At 42.0% G+C, this 18554-nt stretch overlaps 1 protein-coding gene across 6 annotated transcripts in view; it reads right to left on the bottom strand.

Moving 5' to 3' along the window:
* Nucleotides 1–18554, bottom strand: part of sntg1 (syntrophin, gamma 1) — a 517427-nt gene that overhangs the window by 81701 nt on the left and 417172 nt on the right. For all 6 annotated transcript variants that reach the window (XR_006311406.1, XM_043688307.1, XM_043688306.1 and 3 more), the window contains 2 exons: nucleotides 5392–5474; nucleotides 1104–1234 (listed from right to left, as the gene is read on the bottom strand). Coding sequence is in view for 5 of the 6 variants with exons in the window: in XM_043688307.1 (XP_043544242.1) it covers nucleotides 1104–1234; nucleotides 5392–5474 (214 nt within the window). In the remaining variant the exon portion in view is untranslated. The remainder of the gene's footprint in view (nucleotides 1–1103; nucleotides 1235–5391; nucleotides 5475–18554) is intronic.

The raw sequence follows: 18554 nt of genomic DNA, 5'->3' as shown, positions 1-18554 counted from the left end.
AGAGACTGTTGCACTTATCCGGCCAGCAATGACAGGGCCATGTCGACATAGGTGTTGTTCACACACCATAACTAATAAATCCTGCTCCTGCAAAATGAGCTGCAGTCACAGCATCAGAAAGAAATTTCAAGCCATAGTGTAATCCTGGATGAGAAGACTTATTACATATTTAAATGCTAAATATAGGCAAAGATGAGGACTGCAGATACTGGAAATCAGAGTCTAGCTTAGAGTGGTACTGGAAAAGCACAGCAGATCAGGCAGCATCCGAAGAGCAGGAAAATTGACGTTTCGGGCAAAAGCTCTTCATTAGGAATGAAGGCAGAGAGGCTCCAGGATGGAGAGATAAATGGGATTGGGGTGGGGCTGGGAGAAGGTAGCCAAGAGGTGATGAAGTTCTGTATGGTCTGGTTTGGCGATGGGGGGGTGGGTCATGGTTGAGAGGGAAGTAGGAGGCGGTGTGTTTGAGCTGGCGTCTGGCTTCAGTGGTGTAGAGGTCAGTGCGCCAATCTACCACTACACCTCCTTTATCTGCTGGTTTGATGGTGAGGTTGGGATTGGAGCAGAGGGAGTGTAGGGCTGCGCATTGTGAGGGTGAGAGTTGGAGTGGGGGGGGGGATAGACAGGTTGAGTAGGTTAATGTCTCTGCGGCAGTTGGAAATGAAGAGATCGAGGTCGGGTAATAGGCCAGCGTGGGGTATCCAGGTGGATGGAGTGTGTTGGAGGTGGGTGAAGGGGTCTTCGGAAGGGGGGCAGGAGTCCTGATTGAAAAAGTACGCTTGGAAGCGGAGGCAGCGGAAGAAGTGTTCGCGTCACCACGTGTATTAAATTCATTGATGCGTGGACGGAGGAGGATGAAGGTAAGGCCTTTGCTGAGGACTGATCATTGGTCCACAGTGAGGGGGAAATTAGGGGGGGATGGTGGCAGTGGGGGGTGGGGGCAGAAGTCGCCGAGCCTGTGACATCAGCAATGACGTGAGGAGCGGAAGTGATGTCACATGTGTTGCATGTGAAATCATGAATGGCAGAATATACTTGAGCACCTTAACGATAAATACCAATTGACAGCTTACTGTAAAGAAAATAATAATTTGGAACAGTACCTGGCAATATCAGTTCCTGGAATATAATGTGACAAACGAGAATGAAGAAGGGGGATTAACCGTAGATCACACCATCGCTTCTCCCACTTTAGGCCTGAGGATGTAGGCCATGAAGAACACGAGAGGGAATCCTGAAAAGTATTATTCATATTACTTTTCCAACTGTAACTCATTCTAAATCTATTATCTTTTGTAATGCTTTTGCAAACAAACATCAATTCTTATTATTAGTCTGACATTTCTATTATTTACTATGTACTGACACAATGTGTAGGTGTGAATATGAAATTAATTTCATTGATATTTGATAATCCTGGAGAAGTGTTTCCTAAAACTTTAACATGCTCTTTTAATGCTTCATCAACACTTTGACAGATGGGTCATGCTTTTTGGGTTTAAAGTATATTAGACTAAAAATCTCTTCAGAATCAAGACAAAAATCCTTAAGCTTCCAGAGGATATTTACAAAAGCATTAAAAGCTAGTTCGTTCACATGTAAGAAGCATTGAGATATAATTCCTGTTAGTATGTAGATAGTGGATTAAATAGAATTTCAATTTTTTGCCACTTTGAACTTGGAACTCTAAACTGTGTTTTCTGAAATCTCATGCACATTGTGCTCATAGAAGAACTGTACTTAAGAAGCTACACAGAAACTGAACTTGCGTAAATAGTTCCCTGTGGACCTAAGCAGCTGTGGGATGCACAATATCCAGGAAACTGGAACAACTGTGTGAACAGGGAACAACATCAAATATGTATGAAGATTTATAGGTTATAACTGATGCTGCGAGGACAAAAGTGACTATGTTGTAGGGTTTCTAAATAAATATCGAGGGATATGGGCTCATTGCAGGAAATTGGTGTTGACGTTTGCAGATCACACCAAAATTGGAGTTGTGCTGGGCAGTGAAGAAGGTTACCTCAGGATCTTGATCAGATGGGTCAATAGGCTGAGGAGTGGCTGATGGAGTTTAATTTAGATAAATGTGAGGTGCTGCATTTTGGAAAGGCAAATCAGGGCAGGACTGATACACTTAATGATAAGGTCCTGGGGAGTGTTGCTGAACAAAGAGATCTTGGAGGACAGGTTCATTGTTCTTTGAAAGTGGATGTAGAAAGGACAATGAAGAAGCTGTTTAGTATGCTTTCCTTCACTGAGTATAGGAGTTGGGAAGTCATGTTGCAGCTGTATAGGTCATTGGTTAGGCCACTTTTGGAATACTGTGTACAATTCTGGTCTCCTTCCTATCGGAAAGATGTGAAACTTGAAAGGCTTCAGAAAAGATTTACAAGGATGTTGCCGGGGTTGGAGGGTTTGATTTTTCGGGAGAGGCTGAACAGGCTGGGGCTGTTTTCCCAGGAGTGTCGGAGGCTGAGGGGCGACCTTATAGAGGTTTACAAAATTATGAGGAGCATAGATAAGATAAATAGACAAGGTCTTTTCCCTGGGGTCAGGGAGTCCAGAACTAGAGGGCATAGGTTTAGGGTGAGAGGGGAAAGATATAAAAAGAACCTAAGGAGGCAATGTTTTCATACAGAGTGGTGTGTGTATGGAATTAGCTATCAGAGAAAGTGGTGGAGGCTGGTACAATTACAACATTTAAAAGGCATCTGGATGGGTATATGAATAGGAGGGGTTTAAGAGAGACTAGATGGGTTCAATGGGACGAGATTAATTTAGGACATCTGGTCGGCATGAATGAGTTGGACCAAAGTTTGGGTCTGCTTCCATGTTGTACATCTCTGACCCCAAGTAGACGATCAGCACAATCTCATTGAATAAAGTTGAGCGAGCTTGAAGGATTCAACCTATTCCAGCTTCTATTCCTACCATTCATATTTTTGAAAGGGTAACCCAGTAACATCACTCCTTTGGTTGGCAAAATTGTAATTGTATTTCTTACCTGTGTCATGTTTCAGCAGATGCAAAGCATATATATATTTCTGTAATTTTCTGCAATGCTCTGTGCAATGCCAATTTCCAGCACTGCATCTCATTGAAGAATAACGACCCCAATTAGGAGACTTACAGCAACATTAAACTTCCAGAAACTAAGGCAGTTCAGTCTCTAAACCAATATTGTACTTAGTACAAACAAACGCAAGCTAAGGAATTTGAATGCATTGAGCAGCTTCCCATGCAGCATGCACTTCATTTAAAAAATCCTAGTGATAGAACCCTTGAAGATTCAATTAAAACATATAGAAAGTAAGTTTTCTAAATTATTATCCATGATGTGGGATCTAAACATCATTAGTGCTTACTGGAAATTTGAGGCACTCAGCCACTACTTCACTGATATACACTTGGTGGCAGTCAAGGATTTCATAAAACAATTCATGAATAACACATTAAATGTCATCCTTTCTAATAATATGTAAAAGCAAAATACTGGAAACAATTAAATCTGAAAAACAGAGATTGCTAGAAAGAAAAAACTCAGCCATTCTGGCAAGATCTGTGGAGAGAGAAACATTTGAGTTTGACATCACTTTTCTCCAGAATTGAAATGGGGAGGAAAAGTCTTTTTATACTTTTGACAGAGGCAGAGAGGGGTTGAAGGGAACAGATGGTGTAGAGGCCCAATGCTAAAGCCAAATGGGTTGTTAATAGTGGTAAAAGAGAAAGAGAGGTGTGAAAGGGAGACAATTGGTCCCCTCTATTGAGAACAAAGTAAGCTGTCACAAATGAGTCATAGTTGCTTGAGGCAGGAGTGGAGATGCAAGTAAAATGAAGAACAGACATATCAGTCAGGCTCTGATGGTGTGGAATTCAGTATTGAGACCCAGAAGCTGTGGATGCCCTGAATGGAAAATGAGGTCTCTTCCTTACATTGTGCTTCACTGGACATTGTAGTAGGCCAAGACATATTAGCATGAGAAAAATGGTTTATTGAAATGGCAATCAATTGAGAGGTCAGGGCCACTCCTATAGACAAGGTGGAAGCATTCTGCAAAGCAATCAGCCAGACTTTGGTCTCACCAATGTAAAGGAGAACAGTGAATGCACTAGACTAGATTGAAAGAAACATAAGGCAAAATGTGGCTTCACCTGGAGGGTGTGTTTGGGGCCTTGGGCAGTGGGAGGGTGGAGGTGAATAGGCAAGTTTTACTTCCTCTGCAACTACATGGGAACATACTTTGGAAGAGTGAGGAATTGGTAGGAGTAACAGAGAAGTGGACCAAAGTGTCACAGAATAAGGATTCTTATAGAATGCTGATAGTGAAGGGGAGGGGAAGATATATTTGTTGGTTGCATCCAGCTGAAGGTGGTAGAAATAGTAGAGGATGATCCTTTGAATGTGGAGATGAATAGGGTGGAAACTAAGAGCAAGAGAACCCTACTGTCATTCCGGAAAGGAGGATAATGGGTGAAGGCAGAAGAGTAGGAGATGTGTTGGACACAGCTGAGGGCCCTGTCAACCACAGTGGAGGAAGTCCTCATTTGAGGAAAAAAGAGATCATGTCGGAGGCAGCTAGGTAAAAGGCAACATCTTCAGATTGTAATGAACATATTGTCATTTCTTGCAAGATATTTTTACATGCATATGTAATTTTTCATTTGTAGCACTTTTCTGCATTTTTTAAAGAGATTTTGCTGTTTTTCATTCAAAACATTCTTGGAGAAAAATTGCAAAAATTCAGGATCAGCTTCATTTCTGGGCACAATAGCAAAAAACACCCCAACATTCGTGAGGTCCCTGACCTGTTTAGTAGTTAATTGACAGTTTCTCACAATAAATGGCATAAAAGGTTATTTTACACATTTATATAACTTCTTCTAAAGTTATATTGATCCACGATCAAGAGATTCTGTAGAAATCCCAGGTATTGCTCTTAACAGTTGTTGAAAATATTAGAAGCAACTTTACAACTGACCTACTAGGGCTGATTTTTCCTTATTTGTTGCTTCTGTGAAAGAATACACATGGTACAGTCTGATCTGCAATAATGCATGTTTCTTCAATGCAAATTGGCTTTAATGTAATTGAAGAATTTAGACTGTTATTTGTAAAACACAACCTTTCCTTTCCTGTATTGGCTATAATGCTACTCCAACCCCATTAGTTTCAAAGGCGGTGCTATTACGCAATTTTCTTATAAGCGAGACCGCACAAGAACAAAACTATCGCTGATATAGTCAGGACCAACTATACATACTTTGTCCTTATAACCACTATCTTCATTAAAAATAGCAGGAAAAGAAAAATGCTCTTGAGTATTGAAGTTGGCACTTGCATAACTAGTCTGGCGCATTAAGTTTAAAGGTAGGAACATATCTTACTGTATTGTTGGGATGAAAGTTAAGATGTAATCCACTGTCGCAAAGTGGGGAAGATGTACCACTGCTTTGGTCACTGGGAACACCTGTAAAATAGATTGTTTAAACTGAGGACATTTACATGTAATTTGCCAATAATACTTTAAAATGATCCAAAACTGCAGAATTCCCCCACAAAACACAACAGAAAACCAAAGGATAAGAAAAGGTAACTTGGTACATCCATCTAATAGCTCCTGTGGACCATACAAGTATAACACGGCACAGTGGCACAGTGGTTAGCACTGCTGCCTCACAGCGCCTGAGACCTGGGTTCAATTCCCGCCTCAGGCGACTGACTGTGTGGAGTTTGCACGTTCTCCCCGTGTCTGCGTGGGTTTCCTCCGGGTGCTCCGGTTTCCTCCCACAGTCACAAAGATGTGCAGGGCCAGGTGAATTGGCCATACTAAATTGCCCGTAATGTTAGGTAAGGGGTAAATGTAGGGGTATGTGTGGGTTTCGCTTCGGCGGGTCGGTGTGGACTTGTTGGGCCGAAGGGCCTGTTTCCACACTGTAATCTAATCTAATCTAATCTATAACACTCTTCTATCATGCCTTCTGCCTCATTATTTAAACCCTTGATGAATTAAGAATCATACAACACCAGGTTATAGTCCAACAGGTTTCGTTGGAAGCACTAGCTTTTGGAGTGCCGATCGGACAACCACCTGGTAAAGGACTGGCGCTCCAAAAGCTAGTGCTTCCAAATAACCCATTGGACTATAACGTGGTATTGTGTGATTTTTAACTTTGTCCACCCCAGTCCAACACCAGCACCTCTGAGTCTTAATGAAGTAAAGATTCTATATATATGCTCACTGACATACTCAGCTAAATAAGCAAAACATCTAGTTGGTTATAATTTTTGGGAATACATTCCTGTGGTATAATTTTCAAGGATTATTTGACCTTATTGGCTTATCAAAGCATACTTACATAAAATAATCCTCCGTAAATTACATCTAAATGTACAGGTCATGCCAATTTTTATCCTTTATCTTTGTTGAACAGGGAAAAATGGAGTCAAACCCTAAATCAGACATGTATAAAGAAGTGGGGAACATTACCCCTCATTTATTAAGCATATTTTCATCTACTTACTGTTTTATCAAAAAGCTAGAGAGTTGTATAATATATTCCTGAGATAATTGTGGGATCATTGTGAATATCTGTGCTTTTTTAAATTACTAATAATAGCCAGCTTTAGATGGTATGAGTTGATGAAATGTAGGCTATCAAAAATTACTGTGAATAGTTCCAAGTAGAGAAGCTCTGAATAATTCATGGCAGCATCAAACAGCTTTTTGGAGCATAACCCATGTCTTAATTGGTAGCATTCTTGTTGCTGAGTTAGATGATTTGGTACAAGGCTCTTATGGAGAATCTAGCCCCGTGAGTTGCTCAGGCCACAGAATATTTGATTAGATTAGATTACTCACAGTGTGGAAACAGGCTCTTCGGCCCAACAAGTCCACACCGAACAGCCGAAGCGCACCCACCCAGACCCATTCCCCTACATTTACCCCTGCACCTAACACTACGGGCAATTTAGCATGGCCAATTCACCTAACCTGCACATTTTTGGTCTGTGGGAGGAAACTGGAGCACCCGGAAGAAACCCAGGCAGACACGGGGAGAATGTGCAAACCCCACACAGCCTGAGACAGGAATTGAACCCGAGTCGGGCGACTGACTGTGTGGAGTTTGCACATTTGACTCCAGTGTCTACCTGCACCAGAAAAATCAGGAGCAGGAAATTTTGGGTGGAGTGAAAATTGGGCCAATCTTAACTGAAGGAGCCTGAAGCAAAAGTTTCCTTATGATGTCTAAAGGAGCATTCCTGTTTCTCTTGATCCACAAAGAAGCCTAAAAATTGTTAAAATTCCCCTGCCAAGGCCTTTCTTATCTATGACTTTTGTTTCAAAGGTGAAGAGAAGATTAAAAATAGTGAATATCAGGGGAGGAGCATTAAAATTTGTATCCCTGTGATTCCATTGGTTTTTAGGTTATGTGACAACATTGCAGTACTACTCCAGGTCTTAAAAAAAAATCAAGGCTGACAGTCAAGTAAAGCTTTGAGGAAGTGCTGTATTGTCAGAGGTGACACTCTGATCCCATTTGTTTGCTGCAGTAGATACAAAGGATCCCATGATACAATTTTGAAGAGGAGGACAGGAGGTTTCTATAGCTAATACTTATCCCTCAATCAATATCACAAAAGGAACATATTTTCTGCTTGTTATCACACTAGCCTCTTCGGGTGTTTGTGGGCTGCAGTGGGCAGCATGTTTTCTTCTGAACAACAGTAATAACATGTCACAAAGTTCCTCATTAGCTGTAATGCTCTATGTGTGGTCATGAATAATGTTATATAAATGCAATTCTTTGTTTACTTCTTCTAAGGAGTCAGTAGCTATCAGCATAACTGACAGCAATTAACAATCATACTGATGCTTTTTTTGGGAATATATTGAAAACAAGGGAAAGAGTTTGTCTCATAAGGAATCAAAGTAGAAATGTGCATGAGTTGCTTGTATACATTATTGAAGTTTAAAATTATTACCATGCATCTGTATTCCCTATTGAGAAAATGATGCATATTTTACAATCAGCGGAAGTGACTGTGATAAATATGAACAAAATACAATCGAGGGGGAGGAGAAAGCAACTGGATAAAACCTCAGGCCTAGGTGAGGTGTAACCTAGACCGCAATGACATTAATTTTTAAATCCTCTCTGGGCTCATGGAGAGGTGCCGAGGACTGTAGATATAGCTCATACGTTACCACCATTCAAGAATAGTGACAGAGAAAAGACAGGGAGCTACAGGCCAGTGAGGAACATCAATGATAGAGAAACTTGTGGAAAACAATTCTGAGACACACAATTTTTCTGCACTTAGAGAGAAAAGGTTTCATCAAATATAGTCAGAATGGCTTGTTGGTATGTGATATGTCACTGCATGGACCACATTTAACAAATTTGATTGAATTTTATTTTGAGGAGGTGACTAGGTGTGGAGATGAGGATAGTGTTGTTTATAGAAACATTAAAAACAAAGAGCAGGAGTAAGCCATTTGGTCTTTCAAGGAGAAAGTGAGGTCTGCAGACGCTGGAGATCAAAGCTGAAACTTTATTGCTGGAACAGCACAGCAGGTCAGGCAGCATCTAGGGAACAGAAGATTCGACGTTTCGGGCACATGCCCTTCTTCAGGAATGAGCAGAGAGTGTTCAGCAGGAGAAGATAAAAGGTAGGGAGGAGGGACTTGGAGGAGGGGCGTTGGAAATGTGATAGGTGGAAAGAGGTCAAGGTGAGGGTGATAGGTCGGAGGAGACTAACTATCCGTGATCCCAGTCTGGTTCACTGTGATCCTGACCTAATTAAATGTGATCCCAGTCTGCTTCACCGTGATCCTGACCTAACTATACAGTGCAGCAGACTGGGATCACGGATAGTTAGGTCAGGATCACGGTGAAGCAGACTGGGATCACATTTAATTAGGTCAGGATCACAGTGAACCAGACTGGGATCACGGACCTCCACCCTACTCCGACCTATCACCCTCACCTTGACCTCTTTCCACCTATCACATTTCCAACGCCCCTCCTCCAAGTCCCTCCTCCCTACCTTTTATCTTCTCCTGCTGAACACTCTCTGCTCATTCCTGAAGAAGGGCATGTGCCCGAAACGTCGAATCTTCTGTTCCCTAGATGCTGCCTGACCTGCTGTGCTGTTCCAGCAATAAAGTTTCAGATTTGGTCTTTCAAGCCTACTCCACGATTCAATTAATCACTGCTCTTTCAACTCAGGACCCTATCCTCCCCATACCCTTAGATAGTTCTTTGAGCTGAAGGGATCAAACTCCTTATTGAAAACAGAGATTTTAGCCACAACCACCTTCTACGGTGTAGAATTCCACAGGTTCATCACTGTCTGGGCGAAGAAATTTCTCGTCATCTTAGTCCTAAGCAGCCTACTCTATGTCACAAGACTATACCCCAGATTCTGGACTTCTCTGTCATCAGGAACATTCTTCCCACCTTGTCTAGTACATTAGAATGTTATATGTTTCTATGAGATCCCTCCTCAATCTTCTAAATTCCAATGAATATAATCCTCACCAATCCAGTCTATCGTCATATGTCAGTCTTTCCATCCCAGCAATCAGATTAGTAAACCTTTGTTGCACTTCCTCTTTAGCCAGAACATCCTTCCTCAGATAAGGAGACGAAAAGTGCACACAAAACTCAAGGTAAGGTCTCACCAAGGCCCTGGACAACTGCAGCAAGATATCCCGGCTCCTATACTTGAATCTCTTTGCTATGAAAGCCAGCGTACCATTTGCCCTCTTCACCGCCTGCTGCACCTGCATGTTTACTTTCATCGACTGGTTTACAAGGACACTAAGGCCTTGTTGCTCCTGGCCTTTCCCAATATATCACCATTGAGATAATAATTTGATCTCCTCTTTTTGCGACCAAATGTAATCCTCACAGCCTTTAACAAGGCTGTTGGGAAGGTGTTACTGAGAAACTGTTCAAGAAGGTAGGAACCCATACATTGTAGGGCAATTTTGCAATTTGGATCCAAAACTGACTTAATGCAGGAGACAGAGGGCATGGATTAAAATTTTAATGACTGAAAGCCTGCCTCCAGTATTGCAGGGCTCGGTGCTAGGTCCTTCTTATTTGTAGTGTACATTAATGAATCACACATGAATGAGGAAAGTTTATCAATAATTTCGCAGACTACGCAAGAAGTGGTGGTGTGCTAAATAGTGAGGAGGACGAACAAGATAGTGAAGTTTATGATGTGTGTCAGGCCCCGGGTAGCACTGATAATCAGCAAGACCTTGATTTAGTTGTATATTGATCTTTGAAAGTATCAAGGCAATTAGATAGGGTGGTTAGGAAGGAATATGAGATACCTGACTTTATTGAGACACTGAATACAAGATCATGATGAGCTGTATAGTATGTTAGTTAGTCACAGCTGGATAATCTGTGTAGCTCTGTTTGCCATGCGATGGGAAGGATGTGGTGTACTGGAGAGGGTACAAAGGAGATTCGCCAGGTTGTTGCCCACAATGGGGCAGTTCAACTACAAAGGCAGACTCAGTAGGCTGCAATGTTTTTTCCTTAGAGCAGAGAAAGCTGGAGGCAGGGGAAGCACCAGATGGGGGTCTACAAAACCTTAGGGGTATAGATAGAGTTGATACAAATAGAACTTTTGCCTTGGTAGAGGGCTCAACTAAGGAAACTACAAACATTGCCCACCAGAGAAGTGTAACAGTTACAAAGATTAAACAGAGGAGAAAGCAAGGAAGGAACTGTATCAAAATGTAATTAGTGAGGGTTAGAATGTACTCCAGCCTCTATTGTACCCATTGCTTCTGAAAAGCTTTGAAATTACTGATGGACTTTGCATACCCCCTCTCCTAGAACAGCTGGATATAGCCCCAGAAAGGCAGGCACTCAGGAATTACAAAATAGAGTCATAGAGATATCTTCAGCAGGGAAACAGGCTCTTTGGTCCAACTCATCCATACCGACCAGCTATCCCAACCCAATCTACTCCCACCTGTCAGCACCCGGCCCATATCCCTCCATACCCTTCCTATTCATATACCCATTTAGATGCCCTTTAAATGTTGCACTTGTACTAGCCTCCACCACTTCCTCTGGCAGCTCATTTCATACATGTACCACCCTCTGCGTGAAAAGTTTGCCCCTTGTGTCTCTTTTGTATCTTTCCCCTCTCAACCTAAACCTATGTCCTCTAATTCTGGACTCCCCCATCCCAGGGAAAATACTATGTCCATTTATTCTGTCCATGCCCCTCATGATTTCATCAGCCTCTATAAGGTCACCCCTCAAACTCCGATGCTACAAAGAAAACAGCCCCAGCCTATTCAATCTCTTCTTATAGCTCAAATCCTCCAACCTTGGCAACATCCTTGTAAATCTTTTCTGAAACCTTTCAAGTTTCACAACATCTTTCTGATATGAAGGAGACCAGAATTGCATGCAATATTCCAAAAGTGGCCTAACTGATGTCCTGTACAGCCACAAAACGACCTCCCAACTCCTGTACTCAATACTCTGACCAATAAAGGAAAGCATACCAAACGCCTTCTTCACTATCCTATATACGTTTGAATCTAATTTCAAGGAGCTATGAACCTGCACTCCAAGGTCTCTTTGTTCAGTAATACTCCCTAGGACCTTACCATTAAGTGTACAAGTCCTGCTAAGATTTGCTTTCCCAAAATGTAGCACGTCGCATTTATCCAAATTAAACTCCATCTGCCACTTCTCAGCTCACTGGCCCATCTGATCAAGATCCCATTGTAATCTGACATAACCTTCTTCACTGTCCACTACATCTCTGATTTTGGTGTCATCTGCAAACTTACTAACTATACCTCTTATGCTCACATCCAAATCATTTATATAAATGACGAAAAGTTATAGACGCAGCACTGATCCTTGTGGTACTCCACTGGTTACAGCTTCCAGTCTGAAAAACAACTCTCCTCCACCAACCTGTCTTCTACCTTTGAGCCAGCTCTGTATCCAAATGGTTAGTTCTCCCTGTATTCCATGAGATCTTGCTAACTTGCTAACCAGTCTCCCATGGGGAACCTTGTCAAACGCCTTACTGAAGTCCATTTAGATCAGGTCTACCTCTTAGTTACTTCTTCAAAAAACTCAATCAAGTCTGTGAGACAGGATTTGCCATGCACAATGTCATGTTGAGTATCTCTAATCAGTCCTTTCCTTTCCAAATATATGTACACCCTGTCCCTCAGGATTCCCTCCAACAACTTGCCTACCACCGACGTCAAGCTCACTGGTCTATAGTTCCCTGGCTTGTCCTTACCACCTTTCCTCAGTACTGGCACCATGTTAGCCAACCTCCAGTCTTCTGTCACCTCGCCTGCGACTATCAATGTTATAAATATCTCAGCAAGGGGCCCAGCAATCACTTCCCTAGCTTCCCACAGAGTTCTAGGGTACACCTGATCAGGTTCTGGGGATTTATCCACTTTTATGCATTTTAAGACATCTAGCACTTCCTCCTCTGTAATATGGACATTTTTCAAGATGTCACCATCTATTTCTCTACATTTTCTATCTTACATGTCCTTTTCCACAGTAAACACTGATACAAAAATACTCATTTAGTATTTCCCCCATTTCCTGCAACTCCGCACAAAGGACACCTTGCTGATCTTTGAGGGGCCCTATTCTCTCCTTAGTCACCCTTTTGTCCTTAATGTATTTGTAAAAACCCTTTGGATTCTCTGAACCCTATTTGGCAAATCCCTCCTGATTTCTCTCTTAAGTATACTCCTACTGCCTTTATACTCTTCTAAGGATTCACTCGATCTATCCTGTCTATACCTGACATATACTTCCTTCTTTTTCTTAACCAAACCCTCAATTTCTTTAGACTTCCAGCATTCCTTATACTTAACAGCCTTTCATTTCACCGCCACAGGAATATCCTGTCTCTGGACTCGTGTTATCTCATTTCTGAAAGCATCCCATTTTCCAGTCATCCCTGTACCTGCGAACATCTGCCTCCAATCGGTTTTTGAAAGTTCTTGCGTAAAGCCATCCAAATTAGCCTTCCTCCAATTTAGAACTTCAACTTTTAGATCTGGACTATCCTTTTCCATCACTATTTTAAATGTAATAGAATTATGATCACTGGCCCCAAAGTGCTCCCCCACTGACACCTCAGTCACCTGCCCTGCCTTATTTCCCAAGAATAGGTCATGGTTTGCACCTTCTCTCGTTGGAACATCCACATATTGAATCAGAAAATGTTCTTGTACACACTTAACAAATTCCTTTCCATCTAAACCCTTCACACTATGGCAGTCCCAGTCGATGTTTGGAAAGTTAAAATCCCCTATCATAACACTCTTACAGATAACTGAAACCACCTTACAAATTTGTTCCTCGATTTCCCACTGACTATTAGGGGACCTATAATACAATCCCAATAAGGTGGTTTCTCTTTCTTATTTCTCAGTTCCACCCAAATTCCTGGATGAATTGTCTGTTCCCCTCCCTTTTAAAAGTGCTGTTGTTTAGACTTTTTTTTCTCCAAAGTTCCAAAACAATGCAACTGCACATGAAACAGTAACTGCTGTTCCTAGAATTTGACAAAATCACCTCCAACACCTAAAATACCTCAAAAAAGGGGCAGCCTGTTACAGCCAGACATTTTTCCCGTTCTCCATCTTGGATTACCCAGAATTCCCCATTTAAAAATAAAGCTTTTTTTTCTCTCAAGGATTCCCCCACCAAATAAACAACACCCAATTAACAGATTACCACCACTAACCACCAGGGGCAGTGTCACATTAATAAAAATCAAAAATGACAGGAAACAAGGGAGGGGAATGAACCAAAATGAAGTTTGTGGAGGAAATGATGCATCGCAGCTTGGATGGTGGAATCCAATTGGGTATACAACAAGGGCAAGAAGAGACTGGTGGAAGTCTAGACCCTCAAAGAGTAGCCATTCTATCGGAAGGGGTATATATCAACAAATAACAGGAACGGGTAAAAAGAATAGAGCGATAATGATGGTTGACTTTAATCTTTATGTTTTTAGGTTCAGTCAAGGTAGAAAGGGTAGCTGTGACAATAATTTATGCAGTCCATTAGGGATAGTTTCCTACAGCAATATGTCATGGAATCAACCAGAGAACAGACTATCTTGGATCTGGCAATAGGTGATGATGAAGGTTTAGTAAATGGCATCAAAGCAAAATATGCCTGAAATATCAGTGATCATAACATGATAGAATTTAATATCTAGTTTGAGTGTGAGAAACGTGGAAACAGCTGTGTTTAGTTTAAATAAAGAAGGTGACAAAGAAATTAAGATAGAGTTAGCTAAAAAGAACTGTGCAGACAGATTTATAGGATTTAATTGATTATTGATTTAATTTATTATCATGTGTACCGAAGTCCAGTGAAAAGCTTTGTTTGTGAGTATCACATTACAGGCAGATCATGATAAGCAAAGACATCCAGATTATAGGATGAAACAAATTTGGGCAGAGTAATGCTTGCAGGTTACACTGCACAGTATGTGTGCAAGGCAAGAACAACATTAACAAGATCAACATTATTTGAAGTTAGAGAGTCCATTCATCAGTCTAACAACAGCAGGGAAGAAGCTGTTCTTGAACTTGCGGGTAAGTGTGTTCAAGATTTTTCATCATCTGCCTGATGGAAGAGGTTGTAGGATAACATTACCAGGGTGGGAGGGGCCTTTGATGATGTTCGCAGCCTTTCTGAGGCAATGAGAGGTGTAAATGGAGCCCATGGATGGGAGGTTGACTTCTGTGATGGTCTAGGCTGTGCAAACAACCTTCTTTAGTTTCTTACAGTCCTGGGCAGAGCAGTTGCTGTACCGCACAGTTGTGCACCCAGATAGTATGTTATCTATGGTACATCTGTAAAAGTTGATGAGGGTCCTTATGAATTTGCCAAATATCCTGAGCCAATTCAGGAAGAAGAGGCATTGGTTCTGCCTTCTTTACCGTTGCATCTACATGGGAGGTCCAGGACAGGTAATAGGTTATCGTCACTTTAAGGAACTTGTCAGTCTCAACCTCTCAACCTCCGTTCTGTTGATGTAGATCGGGGCATGTTCTCCTTCTTTCTTTCTAAAGTCAATGATCAGTTCTTTTGTCTTACTAACATTGAAAAGGATGTTATCATCGTTATCATTGCACCATGGCACCAAGCCCTCTATCTCCTCTCTGTATGCTGACTCATCATTTTTTGATACCTGTCCTACCATGTTGGTATTACCAGCAAACCTATAGGTGGCATTGATTCGGAATTTGTGGATGTACAGGAGGTACAGTAGAGGGCTGGGGGGGAGGGGGCTCCAGTGTTGAGTGTTATCATGCAGCCGTTGCCTATCTTCCAAGTTGCAGAGGGGAGAGCTGAGACCTACATCTTGGTGTCTTCAGATCAGTCTGGTGTTTAACGTAGAGCAGGAGTCTGTCGTGGGTGTTCTTGTTGTCCAGATGTTCCAGGATGAGTGTAGGGCTAGAGAAATAGCATCCGCTGTGGACCTGTTATGTCAGTAGTCAGACTGCAGAGGATCAAGGCAGGCTGGGAAACTAGAGGAAAGATGGGCCATGATCAGCGTCTCAAAGCAGTTAATGATTATCAAGGTCATGATGGTAGTCATTAAGATATGTTGCATGTGCTTTCTTTGGTATTGAGATGATGGTGGTCTTCTTGAAGCAGGTGGGAAGTTCAGCTTGTAGGACGTTGAGTTTGAAGATGCCAGTGAATACTTCTGCCAGCTGACCTGCACAGGATCTAAGTGCATGGCCAAGGACTCTGTCTGGGCCTGTTGCTTCCCTTGGGTCGACTCTCAGAAAAACCAATCTGACATCTGCAGTGGTGACCGAGAATCAGGTGTATCCAGGGCCGTTGGGCCAGGTGACACTGTGCTGCTGACATTCTGCTCAAACCAAGTAGAGAAAGTATTAAGCATACTGAGGAGGCCATTAAGCATTTTGTATCCTGTTATGTTGTTTAGACCTTGCCACAGGCTGTGGGAGTCCTTATGGTTGATTTGATCCTCTAACTTTTGGTGTGGTACTGCCTTTTAGCATCTCTGATGGTTTTGCAGAGGTCATATTTGGATTTTGTGTATAGGTCTGGGTCATCTGATTTGAATTCTGTACACTTGGTCTTCAGTGGGCAGTGGATTTTCTGCCTGAGGAATACCTGGATTGACCTCTTTGGCATGCAGTCTCCACGCATTTGCTAGTGAGCTCCATGATGATGGCGGAATACACCTCCAGATTTTCCACTGAGTATCTGAATACGGTGCAATCCAAGCAGTCCCAGAGATGTTCTTCCACTGCCTCGGACCAGCACTCTGTTTCTTTCTGTGAAGGACTCTCCTATTTCAGATTCTGTTTGTAGGCTGGAAAGAGGAACACAGTGCTGTGATCTGATTTTTCGACATGTGGATGGAGGAATGGAGAGGTAGGCATCTTTGACGGTTGTACAATTGTGATCCAGGATGTTCGATCCATTAGTGGGGTAGGAGACGTGTTGGTGGCATTTTGGCAGCTCCTCTTGGGGTTGACCTGGTTGAAGTTGGTGGCCATCATGAATAAGGTCTCTGGAAATTCTGTCTCCACAGTGTTTGTGGCCGTGTAAATTTCATCCAGGGCATTCTGCACATCCGTCTGGGCGGTATGTAAACTGCTGTCAGGATGGCGGAGGTGAACTCACATGGCAGGTAATAGGGATGATATTCCACTGTAAGGTATTCTAGGCCCAGGGGGTCTGAGCACCAGTAGGTGTTGATTAGGAAGCATACCCCTCCACCCTTTGCCTTACCTCAGAACGTCATGTCGTCCATGCGATGTGTGGAGAATCAGCTTTCAAGGCACAGTCAGGTATGGCTGGAGCGAGCAATGTCTCTGTGAAACATGGCATAGTTGCTCTGACTCCGAATCATGTATTGGCAGGCATTTAAGGAGGTAATTTATGACTCATAGCAAACATATACTCTAGTCAGGAAAAAACATTGCAAGAGAGGCTAACCAAGGAAGTTAAGAACAGTATAATGTTGGAAAACAAATTTCAGAATCCAGCAAAGGAGGTTTACAAAGATAATAAAGAGAAAATGAAGTATGAGGGAAAACTGGCAAGGAAAGTAAAAACTGACAATAAGAATTTCTTTCAATTTTGTAAAAAAGAGGAAGGAACAGTTCAAAGTGAACATAGGCCCCTTTAAAAAACGAATCTTCAGAGATAGTTATGAGGAACAAGGGAACAGCAAAGGAGTTGAACCAAGGTTTTGCATGAGTCTTCACAGAGGAAGATACTTCAAACATCCCATTAACACAAAAGAATATGGGAGTGGAATTAAACACCATCACCATCAGTAAAGTAGTATTGGACAAACTAATGGCACTAAAGGCAGATAAGTTCCCAGGCCATGACGGCTTGCATCCTAGGATCCTAAAAGAGATAGCTACAATTTTTGGGGATGCATTAGTTGTAATTTTTTTAAGAATCCATGCATTCTGGAGAAGTACGGGAGAATTGGACACCCTTTTCAAAAAGGGGAGGGAAGCAAAAATTGGATAACTCTAGGCTGATTGTCCTAACATCTATTGTTGGAAAAAATATTGGAATCAATTATTATGGAAGTAATATCAGAACATTTGGAAAATCATAATCTAATCATGCAGAGTCCGCATGATTTCATGAAAGGGAGGTCGTGTCTGATTAATTTATTAGAGTTTTTGAGGAAGTCTCAACCAGAGTGGATTGGGGGAACCAGTAGATGCTTTGTATTTGGCCTTTCAGAAGGAGTTCAACAAAGTACCTCACAAAAAGTTAAAATAATAACATAAGAGTCCACGGTGTTCCAGATAATATACTGGTGTGGATAGAGAATTGGCTAATGGGCAGGAAACTGCAAGTGGGAATAAGCTGCTGTTTTTCAGGTTGGCAACTTGTAACCAGTGGGGTTCCACAGAGATCAATGCAAGGACCACAAATGTATATTTATGATGAATGACTTCGAGGAAGGAAGCAAATGAACTGCAGCAAGATTTGTAGACAACACAAATATAGGTGAAACACATGTTCTGAGAGGGATACAGACAGTTTACGGGGAGATATTGATAAGTTAAGTAAGTGGACAAAAAGTTGACAAAATGGAGTAGAATGTGGGACCATGTGAAGTTATTCATTTTAGAAGGGCGAATAAAAGAACAGAGTATTATTTAAATAGAGAAACATTGCAGAATTATGAGCAAAGGCTAAACTGGTTGGGACTCCACTCACTGGAGTTCAGAAGAATGAAAGGTGAACTCCTGATATATTATGACTTATTGTTCCTAATTTGTGGCAGGACTTATGGTTCAATTTGTCTGTAGCCATATCACCTAGACAGAAAGACTTATTTGGGGAGAAAGTGAGGCGCGGTAGTAGTTTGGCGCACCGACCTCTACACCGCTGAGGCCAAACGCCAGCTCGCAGATACCTCCTCCTACTGCCCCCTTGACCATGACCCCACCCCCCACCACCAAACCATCATCTCCCAGACC

The sequence above is a fragment of the Chiloscyllium plagiosum genome, chromosome 4 (assembly GCF_004010195.1).
Source record: "Chiloscyllium plagiosum isolate BGI_BamShark_2017 chromosome 4, ASM401019v2, whole genome shotgun sequence".
In the NCBI taxonomy this organism is placed as follows: domain Eukaryota; kingdom Metazoa; phylum Chordata; class Chondrichthyes; order Orectolobiformes; family Hemiscylliidae; genus Chiloscyllium; species Chiloscyllium plagiosum.
The sequence above is the reverse complement of the archived record's forward strand: the minus strand, read 5'-3'. Positions and strand labels throughout refer to the sequence as shown.